Below are 14,258 nucleotides of genomic sequence, written 5' to 3'. Positions count from 1 at the left end.
GTTGAACAATTTTGTAAATGGATTTCCTTTGGCAGTTAAAATTTCCTCACCCCCAACCAGTCTCATGGGTCAGGTTGTTTTTGGCCCCAGATCCAGCGCTTGGGTCTAGGCGAGCAGGCTCGTGTGACATTTCTGCCAGATCGTGTGCTCATCATGACTTTCAGACATAATCAGTTTCAGCTTTGTGAGTTTATGAACTTGAATCTGGTTTTTTTTTTTCTTCTTTTTTTGGTTTGTTTGGGGTGGTTGTTTGTGTCTACATTCCAAGAAATGTCAAAACTTTCTCTCCCGGTTCACCCAAGTACCCCAGATCCTATGATTTTTGAGATTCACAGGACAATTTTTTTTTTTTCAAAAAAGATTTCTTTATTTGAAAGGCAGAGTTACAGAGAGGCAGAGGCAGAGGCAGAAGCAGAGAGAGAGAGAGAGAGAGAGAGGGAGAGAAAGTGGGTCTTCTATCCACTGGTTCATTCCCTAGGTGGCTGCAACAGCCAATACTGTGCCAATCCAAAGCCAGGAGTCAGGAGCTTCTTCCAGGTCTCCCACGTGGGTGCAGGTGCCCAAGGACTTGGCCCATCTTCTACTGCTATCCCAGACCACAGCACAGAGCTAGATCAAACATGGAGCAGCCAGGACTTGAACTGGTATCCATTAGGGTTGCTGGCACTGCAGGAGGTGGCTTTACCTGCTATGCCACAGCGCCACAGCGCCGGCCCTTTTTTTTTTTTTTTGAAAAGACAACTTTGTTCTCTTAACATTGCCCTCCATCATGTGGTTATGATCTTCCACGTGTGCTGACCTCCCAGGCGTTTGAAGGGCAAACCCCATCAAGTAAGGAGCCCTGGATCCTAGTAGTAGCCTTTTCTTAGGCAAGACGGACCAGTTGGGGCCCTTCATCCATCTTGCTCTGATGTGCAGAAGGGGAGGGAAGGCCGTGCTGGCTGAGCTGTTGCGGCTTCCAGATCAAACTCTGGCTTCCCTGTCCCGCGGTGCCCCGACGTGTCTGACTCCCCGCAGCTGGTCCTCTTCTTGCCATGGGTGTAGCAGCAAGTATGGGGCATGGGGACTCACGAAGGCTGATCTCCCTGGACACATTGAAGCAGTGTTTAGAGTGTCATCAGAAATAGGCAAACTCCTTTCTTTAGGTTTCTTCCCCCTTTCGGCCAGCTGTTTCACCTGGAGTTTCTGTAGACCTTGCTTCTCAAGGGTGTTGTGGTGTCATTGGAGCAGCCAGCTGTGTGCACTTGGTGGAGGGCAGGTGATGTTCAGAAGTTATTACTCTGCACCAAAAACCATTCTGATTGCCAGAGCTCTGCAGAGAAAGAACACAGAGAAGTAGTGAACTCTGAATTTCTGGTGCTTTGAGACACCAGGACCCTGACTTTGATTAATAACTGCTGACCAGACCTGATGACAAATAGACCGTGGGAGACTGAAAGGAGATGAACTCGGAGGCGCTATTGTCAGTGACATTCCTCTCGCCCTAGAATTTCAGAGTGCATGGACAGTGAGGCCGAGACAGTCATGCAGCTCCGGAATGAGCTGAGAGACAAGGAGATGAAGCTGACAGACATCCGCCTAGAAGCCCTCAGCTCCGCCCACCAGCTCGACCAGCTCCGGGAGGCCATGAACAGGATGCAGGTGAGAGCCCAGGTGGATGGGCCGAGCCCAAGGCTTACTGGGAAGGGCTTCCAAGAAGCTGCTGTGCACCAAGCCGGAGGCTGCTGGCTGCCCCCTGCTTCCCCAATCTCTTGAAAAGATAAGCGTAACCATGCCCTTCACCTGGCCTTGAAGGTCTCCCACGGTCCTTTATACTGTTGGTCCACACCACCTTTCCCAGCTATACTTTCCAGACTCTGCCCACTTTCCACACAGACTCCCATTGCGTGTCCTGCACGTCCTCTGTCTTATTCTTTCCCACAATGGCAAGATCTTTCTGCACATCTGAGTTGGGCCCTCCTCTCCAGGTGCAGCCGGTGCCTTTTCCTCTGCACAGCCTCAACAGGTCCTGCCGCTGCCAGAGTCACTGCCCTCCCCTGAGTATTCCTATAGATTCCTTGTTACAGCCCTCCCAAGCCCCGTCTTCCATGGAGTGAAGATGTTTGGGTCTTGCGTGCAGCTCTTTGCACCCCGTTCTGTGGACACAGCACCAGTGCTTTGCACATAGTCAGTTCTTCATCCATGATGGGAGAATGTCAGACTCCTGGGGAGCTCTCGGGAGAGAGTTGTTTCCCAAAGCAGTACCCCTGAAGCAGCCCTTCCCGGAGAGGCTCTGTGAGAGGAGAGCTCCTTGCTCACATGCATTGGGGAAGCCCTGCACACGAGGACGTGCACAGCTTCACACACGAAGCAGCCCCTTAAAGGCTCGGAGAGGTCTTAGAGTACCGAAACCTGCCAACTCAGAGTGCTGCACACCTCTGAGATTAAGACCTGCTCACTCAGCAGAGCCTTGGACATGTTTGCGGCTTCTTTGCAAAGGCCGAGTCTCTGGGAGAATGGAGCCTCTGCAGCCAGGCCTGCCAGTGCACACAGCAGAGGCTGCTGTATCGCGCTGACGGGGTTTCTTGCCTTGGCTGGGAATATGTGGATCCTGTCTGCAGAAAGGGTTCGTTCCTCATTCCATCCAACCTAGTAAGTGAATGTCTCCCCTTACTCTTTGCAGAGTGAAATAGAGAAGCTGAAGGCTGAGAATGACCGGCTGAAGTCCGAGTCTCAAGGCAGTGGCTGCAGCCGGGCCCCCTCCCAGGTGTCCATCTCTGCCTCCCCGAGGCAGTCCATGGGCCTCTCCCAACACAGCCTGAACCTCACTGAGTCAACCAGCCTGGGTGAGTGGCTCACGGGGCTTTTAGGGGGCAGGTCTGCCCTTGCAGCTGGCACTCTGGTCTCCAAGCGAGAGCCCCAAGATAACGCAGGTCAGCAGAGCCAACGGAGAGGCACAGGCGTGTGTGCACTTGGGGCGTGTGTGTGTCTGGGTGTGTGTCTGCTGCCAGCATGAGCCCAGCCGTTAGACTGCTCTCATGCTTTGCTCCAGCGGCCCAGATTCTCCAAGCCCTGAGCTCAGATCCCCTTGCTCACCATGCTGAGTTCTGTTTGATCCATTTTAAGAGGCTGACCTGCGAGCTGTATGCTGCATACAAAGCCCATGGTAGCAGGTCCCATTCGGGCCGATGGCTTGGTCTATGGTCTTCCTGCCTTCCTGGATTCCAGGCAGGCACAGTCATCAGTGAACACGGTCCAGGTTTTCTTTATAAGCATACCGAGGCTGACGCTTTTATTTTTTATCCATGGCGCTGCTGTTGCTATCATTTTGGTTGAGTCTCTCCTTCGCACTTCCATCCAGCAAAGTGCATCGTCAGCCAGCTGGTTCCTTGGTTGGTCCACCGTTGGTTTCTGTGGTTGCATTTTCCATTCTGCCCTTCCACCCACCCTACCCTACTTCCCTTGCACCGCGACACCTGGTTTGGCCCGCTGCTGTGCGACAAGCAGCGGGGGTGTCGGCAGGCCGGCTTTGCTGTCCCCGTGTGCCTAAGGCTGTTGATGTTTTCCATTCGCAGACGTGTTGCTGGATGACACTGGTGAATGCTCGGCTCGGAAGGAAGGAGGCAGGCATGTTAAGATAGTTGTCAGCTTTCAGGAGGCAATGAAGTGGAAGGAGGTTAGTTGGATCCCTTTCCTGCTCTGCCTGTCCCTGCCCCAGGGAGATCCACCTAGCTTAGTGATTTCTCCTGGAACTGCATCACCTCGGAACCTCGGATGATTCGGGAATGCTACTAATACTTTTCCTAATTACAGTAGTCCCCCTTTATCCACAGACCCTCCCCCCAAGTAGATGCCTAAAACCGTGGACAGAGCCAAACCCTGCAGTAGACTACGTTTTCTGCTATACATGCATCCCTATGATAAAGCTTAATTTACACATTAGGTCTATTAAGAGATTAACAACAGTAACTAAGAGTAGAACAGAACAATCATAAAAATATGTTATAACAACAAGTTATTTAAAACTTATGAATTATTTTTCCTGGAATTTTCCTTGTACTATTTTTGGGCTATGGTTGCCCACAGGTGACTGCAGATAAGGGGGAACTACTGTAACTGTAATGCCGGTGGCGTTTTGACGCAATCGAAGGGAGTGAGCAGTACTTTCCTCTCTCGTGTTTGCAAGTCTACTAAAGAGGACTAACTGTGGTCCCCCATTGCACTTTCCCGCAATTAACTAAATGCTAACATCCATCAGAAATGGCTTTTCTGAACTTAATAGATTCCCAAAGCCCCGCAGAGGCAGCTAAGCACATTTGGCTTAAAAGGCACAGACGGAAGCTGGCTGAATTAAACAAGAGCACCAGTCTGATCTCGTCCGAGGCAGCCAACACATGCTGAAGGACAGGCACCCAAGTCCAGGGGACACACAGGTGGCTGCGAGTGGAGCTGATGGGGTGTCCTGACTCACTGGGGCTGGGGACTCTGCATGTCTGAAGTCAGTTTCCATTCTCTTGCAGAATCTAGAGACTTCCAGAGTCTGCACGACCACCAGAGATTACTTGGGAGGGTCTAGGCATTGCCAGTCACGCTCTGAGTGACCGTCTCTCAAATAAGGATGGTCTCATGAGTCGGCACATCAAGAACTGTGGGTTTTTTTGTGTGTTAATTTCTTAGCATTCCTAGCTAGCAGACTAGCTGGGTGTACCCGCAGCACCCACCAAAGCAAAGCAGTGCAGCCAGACTTGTCTGTCTCGGAGGTTCCACTCTGTGGCTGATGCGCTAGCCTCACTGCAAGGGGCAAGCCCAGCCTAGGATGACACAACAAATAACTCCATTTTCAGAATTAGCTGGTAGAGCAACAGTCTGTGAGCGGGGAAACTCATTGTTGCAGTAAGTGCAGGTAATACTTGGGAACCCGGTTCATTCCAATGGTCCTCAGTTTGAACGTTCTACAAAAGTTCACAGGTCACTGTCAAAAAACCTGTCATTCTGGATCCCTGCAGCATCCAAATGAGGCTGGCTGACCAGGGGTTATCACCTGCATTTCACCACTAAGAAACCCCAGATCCAGGCATCACTTAACTGGAGGCCACAAGGCCGGCGGTGGGTCAGGTCACCCCACTGAAGACTGGTGCTCTTTGCTCTGCTGATTTTCCTTAACTGCCTTTTGCCTCTGCCCCACCACTCACCCTCTCCCCTCCTAACTCCTTATTCTTCTGAGCACGTCAGATATTTAAAAACCCAACAGGATGGAATGTTCTGTCAGTTTTCATCAGTGAGATCAGTTAGCCCCACTATGTGGAGCCCTGTGGGCAGAGAGACCAGAGAATTAGAAAAGGATATTCTCGTGTAGCATCTTCCTGGAGTTGCACTGAATTGAACATGTTTTAATGTTTACTTAGAAGAAAAGCAATACACTTTTTTTTAAAAAAAGAAGAAAAGAAAAAATAGAAATTCCCTCTGTCCTGAAGTTTTTAAGATCTAGCAGAGATGAACTTGATATAAGAATAAGACAAGAAGAATGAAAACTGAAATATAAGCAAGTGCAGAATATACGTTATGTAAGCTGTGTTCAGAGCCCGTGAAGCAGTGTAAGCTGTGTGCCTGGTTGGGTTAATTGCTGAAGGCTTCCTGGAGGAGGTGAGTTCATAAGCAATTTTTGAAAAGGGAGCGATGACAGACGCAGGGGTGGAGAATATTCCAGACCAAGGGCGTGAGAGCCACGCAGTGGTGCAGGTCACACTTAGCAGAAGGCGAGCCTGTCTGTCTTCCTGACCCGTGAACTGCTGTCATAGCCGGAGAGCAGGGAGAGATTTCAGGCTGAGCTGTGCCTGGTACTGACGTAGTAGGACTTCCGCTCCCCTCTGACACCACTGGTGGAGTTCTAAGGCAGTCTAGGTCCTCAGCTGGGCGTCTCGTTTTCACCTGCAAACATTTCCTTACCCGTAGGACTCCAGACCACACCTCTTTCTTATTGGCTGCATTGGAGTCAGTGGCAAGACGAAGTGGGATGTGCTCGATGGGGTGGTTAGACGCCTGTTCAAAGTAAGTCCTCAAGAAGACCGTGGTGGCGGCACACCTGCTGGGGGTAGGGAGGCTGGGCTTAGGCGGGAACAGGAAGTGAGAATCCTGAACCAGGTTGTCTCTTGGGCCTGCCCCCGTCTCACCATCCTTCTGTGGCTGGGACTTGGCCCCTGGCCCTCAAGGGAACAGAGGAGGATGGTAAGTACAGACTCACTCTGTCTGCCCTTGGCAGTGGTTGGCCAGCTAGCCAAGAGTCATTTGAGCAGTTCTTTGATCCTCTCACAGTGAACTGCTAATGTCCACATTCACTTTTTACCTTACCACTGGGTCCTGTTCAGTGTGCTTGGGGGTAAGTGATCTGTGGCTGGCGCTAAGCCATCAGCTTTCTGCCGTTCCCTTGGGGATCTGCTGTGCTGTGCCAGCATCCTGTGCCTTAGAGTCTGACTTAGGCTACAGGTGAGGGTAGCATCTGATCCATGGCCAGTGTCAAGGGCGTTGGCACAGCTCTTTTTCTAATCACACCGTTGGATTGAGTGTCTGCCAGGGAAATGACTGATGAATGCCAAGGTGAACCACAGAACACAACCTCATTTGAAGGACTCTCAGTACAGCTTTTCTGTTGTCCTAAAGTCAACCAGCAGCTTAAGTGTTCATTATTAGTCCTATCCTGAGTAGTGGTGGTCGCCCTTGGGTATTTTTTTGTTTGTTGTGCCAGAGGCCATGCTAAGCCCTTTATTGTCCCATTTAAATGGGAGGGAACTGAGGCTGACGTTGCACTGGTCTAGTTTTTGATCTGACCTTGTTAAATTGTTTAAAAATTTTTAGAGACAGAGAGGTCTCCTATCCGCTGATTCACTCCCCAAATGGAGCCAGGAACTTCTTCTGGGTTTCCCACATGGGTGCAGGGGCCCAAGGACTTGGGCCGTCTTCTGCTGCTTTCCCAGGTGGTTAGCAGGGAGATGGATGGAAAGTGGAGCAGCTGGGACTTGAACCAGCTCCTGGTCTGAGTTTAAAACCTGACTTAACTGGTCCCCTACTGTCCCTGGAAGCATCCAGAGGCAGGTGGCTCTACACAGAGGAAATTCCGCTCTCTGACCGTATTGTTGCCCATCTCGGCAGCCGGTGCAGAAGAGTAGAAGGAAAGAGATAAGAACTAGGCGGCTTAGGGCCGATTCTGCTACTCAGGCAGAAAGAGCGATGGACGCATTTCCGATGGGCAGCGTCATGGGCTGGAAAGAGCTTCTAGGACATCACAGTAGCAGAGGAGCCGAGAACACACAGGCCTGTTACTGGGCGACTCCTCCAGTCCGCACAGCCCATGCACCTTGGGTTCAAGTTCACTGCCCTGCAGCCTTGGGTCCCTTACCTGAAAGACAGCACTTCCTGAATTCCACACACAGTTCTCTGTCTGAAGCCCTCGAGCTGCTCATTTGGAGCGGCTCCGTGTCCTCCTCAGTACGGGAAGGCTTTTTTCGTGAATTTTCCAGCTCCGTTCCAAGGTCTCGATGTCTTTGAGGCTTCGGCCCAGCTTAGGAACTTAGGAAAAACAGTCTAAATTCTTGGAATCCTGTTAGGAGTTCCTTGGGGGTTTTCCTTCCAATCCCGAGCCAAATAAATCTGTGTTTTAAGAGGCCTGCACTCCTAGGATTTGATCTCGTAGACTCCGTTCACACCTGGATTGTCACATATCAGAGAACAAAGAGCTGTTGATTGCGAATCACCCAATGAAAACCTGAGTCATGTGCCGATTTAAACCTCTTCTTCGATGGGTTCTTCATTTGATTTTTTTTCCGCCCAGGAGTACATCATTCACGTGGACCCGGTGAGTCAGCTAGGGCTGAATTCAGACAGTGTCCTGGGCTATAGCATTGGTGAAGTCAAGCGCAGCAACACTTCGGAAACGCCAGAGCTGCTCCCCTGTGGCTATCTGGTTGGCGAGAACACCACCATCTCCGTCACTGTCAAAGGTACCTGGGCCCGCCTGCGGAGGGCGCAGCTGTTGGGATGGCCGTGCTGGGACTGGGACCGGGCAGAGGATCGTGAGCTCAGCTTTGCTTTGGCGTACATATGTGGGTGGTTGTTTTGATTTTCTTCCCACCAGTTTCTCTTACCTAAGCGAGTTAAACAGTCTGGAGCTTTTTCAGCCGCGGCCAGAAATAAATCGTCATTCATTGCTGAAATTATTTAACAAAAGATCCCATTAGCCTCATGACTCCAGGGTGATAGAATCTTAATTACCCTGTGGAAACAGTGCTCTCCCCATACTGATGAATGCCTCTTGCCAGCAAGCCTTGGACGTGGTCCCATTCTACAGATGGGGAAACCACGATTTGCTGTAGGCTACAAGCAGCCGTCGGAGCACCGCGGTGCAGCTGCCGAAGCTCTTGCCCACGCGGAGTGCTGCAGGAGCTTCCGCTGCCTCACTGCCCAGAGAGCTCACGGAATCCAGGCCCACAGGTTCCTCTGTGGCCAAATAAGTCCGGGAAACTGCATCCTACCCCATTTGGGGTGTAGGGGCCAGGGGAGCACAGGTGCACTGGTGCATTAGAGGAGGTCACTTCTGCTGGTTAAGGGCTGCTTGCTCCCATCTCTCCCAAATTTATCTGACCACAAACCCCTTCATTTCCTGTCTTTCATGCACCACCTGCGAAAGAGACTTTGATAAATGCTGTCCTAGGGTCATCCTTGGTGTTGCCCAGTGTCTTAATTCCCTGAAAGGCACTGATCCTGTCTTGTAACAGTGCAGGTTTGGAGTTGGTTGATGCAAGTTCTGTCTCCTGGTTGGTAGGTTTTTCCAGAAGCACCCAGCATTCCCCGTCAGCAAGCGTCAAGGTCTTGCTGTGTGGGTGCCAAGCATTACCTTTTCCCTGGGGCCTCACACAGCTGTGCCCTTGGGCTCCAGGTGGCAGAAATCCCCACTCAAAAGTAGGTGTAGCTGAAGAGAAGAAACATGGATAGATAGGCTCAGGTAGCAGAGCACTCCGGGAACACACTTCAGGTGCAGCCAGACCGGGAGGTTCAAGCTGTGTCCTCGGGACCTGGCCTCCCCCAGCTTCGCCCGTGGCTGCTTTGCTCATTTTCTGAACTCCCTGCATAGTGGATGAAATAGGCCTTGGGAGCCTTCCATCATCTTTCTAGCTTAGGAATCTGAAGGAAGAGGTCTTTCTGGAAAAGTGTCACAGAAAATCCCAGGGCTGGCTGTGGCCCACCGTGAGTCAGATGCCCATCACTGAATCTCGGAGGCAGCCCAGAGAGGCTTTGACCAAGGCCACACCTGTGAGTGGACGAAGGGGCTGGGACAGTTCCACGTGATCTACCTGGAATGAGCTCCCCAAAGGACAGAAGGGTTACACTACAAGGAGAAGCAGGGAAGGAGTGCCAGCTGTCCCCCTACAAGAGCTATTGAAGGAGAGAGACAGACAGACAGACAGACAGAGAGACTTTATGTCTTGGGCTCAAATTGCAATTCCTCCAGGCTGCCACGTGTGCCTCGTTCACCTGCGCGTTTGACAGGTGCGCAGCACTAGCACCGAGGGTAAGCGGGGTGACCTGGTGCTGAGAGCAGAGCAGAGCTCTGTAGGAACAGTGACGGGACCCCCTGCCTCCGGTGGAGATGTCGCCTCCGCAGAGCCCCATCCACCACTGCTGTCAGCACATCCTCGTGTTTTAGCATCCAAAGGCATCAGCTGGGGGTTATTTTTCAGTGATGCCCGTATCTTCTGTATCTTGAGGTGCTACTTATCCACCCCCCCCCCCCCACCACCACCAGGACACTACAAACCCCAGCGATTCACTGCTGGCTCCAGGACAGGGTGTGACATTCCACATTCTGAAGTCGAGTTCATCCTCCAGCTAGCTATTCCCTGGGAGTTTCATAGCACAAGACCGAACAATAGCTAAACAGGGAAAAGCCTTCTAAAGTGCGCAGTTCCCACAGTGTTGGTTAACGTCCTCGTGATTAAGCGTCGGAACCCTGGTTCTATACTTTGCATCAAGGTTTGATCCAGTGTGAGCTGTGTGAGCTCTGTGCCAGGAAAAATGCGGGCCTGTCCCCAGCAGATAAGGCATCTGGGGACATTCATGGTGGTCATTCTGGAACAGTCACTGCATTTAGGGCTCATGCTGGGGGGTAGGATTAGAAGCAAGTGTGTAAGTGCATTAGGGTGAATCTACTTGCGGTGAATAATTGTGTGGAAGGAAGATGCTATTTTGCTTTTTTTTTTTTTTTTTTTTGCATACACTAGTTTTCTGGAAAGGAGTTTTTTTTTTTTTTTAACTTTTATTTAATGAATATAAATTTCCAAAGTACGATTTATGGATTACAATGGCTTCCCCCCCATACCGTCCCTCCCACCCACAACCCTCCCCTTTCCCACTCCCTCTCCCCTTCCATTCACATCAAGATTCATTTTCGATTATCTTAATATACAGAAGATCAGCTTAGTATACATTAAGTAAGGATTTCAACAGTTTGCTCCCACACAGAAACATAAAGTGAAAAATAATAGATGATTTTTTTTAAATGATGATGAAATCAGATCAGACCTATTGTCATGTTTAATCCCAGTGAGAGTCAAGTTGGGAGTTGATAATTTCTTTTTTTTTTTTTTTTTACAGAGGATCAGTTTAGTATGCATTAAGTAAAGATTTCAACAGTTTGCACCCCCATAGAAACACAAAGTGAAATATATTGTTTGAGTACTCGTTATAGCATTAAATCTCAATGCACAGCACATTAAGGACAGAGATCCTACATGAGGAGTAAGTGCACAGTGACTCCTGTTGTTGACTTTACCAATTGACACTCCTGTCTATGGCATCAGTAGTCTCCCTATGCTCCAGTCATGAGTTTCCAAGGCTATGGAAGCCCTCTGAGTTCTCCGACTCTTATCTTGTTTAGACAAGGTCATAGTCAAAGTGGAGGTTCTCTGGAAAGGAGTTGTTAAATGGAATTACTTTAGGTTCTGGACAGCCAACTTTGGCTGAATCTTCTCCTGGACAAAGTCTCAGGAAAGCAGCTCTTTAAAAGCCAAACACCCCGATTAAGGAAGTCGTCCCAGGCAGGGAAAGGGAGCGATAAGTTTCCGCTTGATGTGCTGAGGACCAAGGCCTCGGCGTGCAGCACTTCAGCCTGGGTCCGCCCGTGCTCTCGGCCGCAAGCCTCGCCTTGCATGTTTTCCTCATCTCAAAGATGAAAGTGGTGTCGCCTTCGTGGTCCATCTCCGTGGGGGTTGCAGTGTCCCCTGAGAGAGGGGGCAGCAAGGGGAAGAGGCAGTGGCAGACACGGGTTTGCTTTGGGCACACGCCATAGGTATAATAAACCCAGACAGACAAGTGGGGCCCAGAGCCTCATGACTGCTGCAGAGGACAAAGACTGGGGCACAGCTGTTAAAGGCGACCCAGAACCTGGGAGAGTCGGCCAGGACTTGCATGTGGTGCTAGTGAGCAGGAAGGCGACAGTTTCCTCTGCCTCCCGTGTACCTGGGTGGAAAGGGGTCTCAGGCTATCTCAAGAGAAGGGATAGCCTCAAGACTTGACATTCCCATCTAGGTGAGCTCAGAGGGCTCCCCTTCCTACCCGACCTCAGACACTTCCCGTCTGTCCCTCTAACGCAGGCCTGGCAGAGAACAGCCTGGACTCGCTGGTGTTCGAGTCCTTGATCCCCAAGCCCATCCTGCAGCGCTACGTGTCCCTGCTGACGGAGCACCGGCGGATCATCCTCTCCGGCCCCAGCGGCACCGGGAAAACCTACCTGGCCAACCGACTGTCCGAGTACATGGTGCTGCGCGAGGGCCGGGAGCTGACGGATGGGGTCATCGCCACCTTTAACGTGGACCACAAGTCCAGCAAGGTGAGGAGGCCATGCCGAGCCCGCTGCGAGTTGGGCCGGTCCCCTTCCTGATGGGAGGAGAGCAGCATTTCCTTTCAGCTCGGCCTTGGTGGCTACAGGAAGCCAGGAGAAGGAGGTCAGGCTGGGCCGAGCCGAAAGGAGGTGCAGGCTCCCCTCCTCCCGGCAGGCAGTTCGGTCTGTGTTAAGTCCCTCTGGCTCCTGGGGCTGCTTGGGACCTGCAGTTCTTTCAGATCACCCAGATGCATCCGTTTCACTTTCCCGAGAGTTTTTCCTGTGCCTCCTCGGAGTCACTGTTTTTCCAGAATAAACCCCTTGTGGAACACCAATAGCAAAGTTAAGAATAATACCCACCATAACAGCAGCTCCCACTGGTTTGCTCGTGACCGGCAAACTGACCTCCTCCCAGCAGTATCTTCAAGGGAGGAAGTTTCACTACCCCCATTTTGCAGAGGAGGAAGCAGAAGCTTACAGCAGATGGGCCCTGTGCCCAAGGTTGCTCAAGTGGTACTCAGTGGTGGAGCTGGCACTCACATTTGATGTGTCTTTGACAGTAGAACCCAATGGCCAGAAAATAGGTTGCATTGCCCTCCGCAGTGCATGATGGAAACTCATTAGAATGAGGTTAGACCCAGCCCCAGGCGAGGTGCTTTCTCAGACCTGTTCAGCCGTCCGTGCAGTGAAAGTTGATGGATCATTTACTCCCCCAGCCCTGGGCAAAGGGCCAGGAGAATCAAAGGGGAATGGGAAATGGCTCCTCTGCCTTCCAGAGCGCCTGGTCTGCTCTGAAACCTTCCTCGTGGATCAGCTGTGTCCGCTGGTTATGTGGGACAAGCTCCTCCGTGATCTCGATATAGGAGCAGGACAAGAGAGTGGCTGTAGGGAGAGCCCTGTGTGAGTTCAGGAAGGCACCCTCTCTCCTAGGCCAGAGGCCAGGCCCCCACACATGCCCCTTGGCAAGGCATCTGCTTACCAATCGTAGCGCACCAGCCATATGCCACAGGCTGGAGTACGGGGAAGGCAAGCTCCAGGATACAAGACACCTGGTCAGTGCAAGACCCCACAGTGAGAGGGATCGAAAGGGGCTGGTGTTGTGGCTCAGTGGATGAAGCTGCCACTTGGAACACCTGCATCCCATATCAGAGTGCACAGATTTGAGTCCTGGCTTCTTCCCATCCAGCTCCCTGCTCGTGCACCTGCAAAGCAGCAGATGGTGGCTTAAGTGCTTGGGCCCCTGCCACCCATGTGGGAGACCCAGATGGAGCCCTGGGCTCCTAGCTTCAGCCTAGCCAAGATCTGGCTATGGAGGCCGTTTAGGGAGTGAACCAGTGGAGAGCAGACATGTGTCTCTCTTGCTCTGCCTTTCAGATAAATAAATAAATCTTTAAAAAGGAAAAAAAAAAGGTTCTGAAAGAATTATTAAGCCAAAAAGTTGGACTTACCCTAGTGCTGGTAAGCCACATTTTGGATTAAAACAGAGGCCTGGTGGTGGGAGGGTGCTTGAGCGAGGTAGAGGAAATGTTACCTATTGGCCAGCCTGGGCACAGTCCAGGACAGGCTGGTGTGGGGGGGACACACTGGAGCAGGGACCCCAGTCTGAACCCATCCTGATGTGGTCTCAGGCCAATCTCCTGACTTTGATGTGCCTCAGCTTTTCCATCTATAAAACGGAGCGCCTCTTGGGGCTACTGAGCTTCAGTACGTGTGTAAGGGCCTCAGAGCCCTGCCACGCTCATTCTGTCTTCCTTGGTCGGTCCTTCACTCACTGTTCTGCCTCTTCCCCCATTGCACCTGTATTCTTCTCCATTTTTTTTTTCAATTTTTTTTATTTGAAAGGCAGAGTTACAGAGAGGGAGAAGGAAAGACAGAGATCTTCCATCATTGTTTCACTCCCCAGGCCAAGAGCTAGGAGCCAGGAGCTTCATCCGCATCTCCCATATAGGTGCAGGGACCTAAACCAGACTCAAACTGACACCCGTAGTAGGGACGACGGCATTGAAGGTGGCGGCCTAACCCCCTGCGCCACAACACCGGCCTGTCCGCTTCCTTTTCTTCCATGCATCTCTCCCCCTAGGCATGCTGGGCTGACCAGCGCCCACCCATTCCCAGGCCCTCTGTGCAGGAGGCCGCATCTCCCACCTGTGTCTTTGTGCTCTGTTGCACTGATTTGCGGGAGGACTTCAGTGTGCACGGCTGTCAGGCAGGGGCTGTGAGGGCACAGGCATGCATGAGACACCTGCCTGCAGGAGCCTGCTGTGAGGTGGGCATACTAAGAAATGTCAAGAAGAGTGGCATTTCTATAGAACTAGGAGGGCAAGGGTTAAAATCCTACCTGTGGGGCTGGGTGTTTGGGACAGTGGTGAACAATCTACTTGGACCACCCCCAACCCATAGCAGAGTTGCC

At 51.6% G+C, this 14,258-nt stretch overlaps 1 protein-coding gene across 12 annotated transcripts in view; it reads left to right on the top strand.

Annotated features, from left to right (window-relative positions):
- Positions 1–14,258, top strand: part of NAV2 (neuron navigator 2) — a 757,965-nt gene that overhangs the window by 726,930 nt on the left and 16,777 nt on the right. For all 12 annotated transcript variants that reach the window (XM_051824899.2, XM_002708951.5, XM_008268740.4 and 9 more), the window contains 6 exons: positions 1,488–1,641; positions 2,663–2,825; positions 3,555–3,655; positions 5,932–6,027; positions 7,805–7,973; positions 11,622–11,857. In XM_051824899.2, coding sequence (XP_051680859.2) covers positions 1,488–1,641; positions 2,663–2,825; positions 3,555–3,655; positions 5,932–6,027; positions 7,805–7,973; positions 11,622–11,857 — 919 coding nt within the window. The remainder of the gene's footprint in view (positions 1–1,487; positions 1,642–2,662; positions 2,826–3,554; positions 3,656–5,931; positions 6,028–7,804; positions 7,974–11,621; positions 11,858–14,258) is intronic.

Source organism: Oryctolagus cuniculus, chromosome 1 (assembly GCF_964237555.1).
Source record: "Oryctolagus cuniculus chromosome 1, mOryCun1.1, whole genome shotgun sequence".
NCBI lineage: Eukaryota > Metazoa > Chordata > Mammalia > Lagomorpha > Leporidae > Oryctolagus > Oryctolagus cuniculus.
Note: the sequence above shows the minus strand (reverse complement) of the source record. Positions and strands in the feature narration are given on the sequence as shown.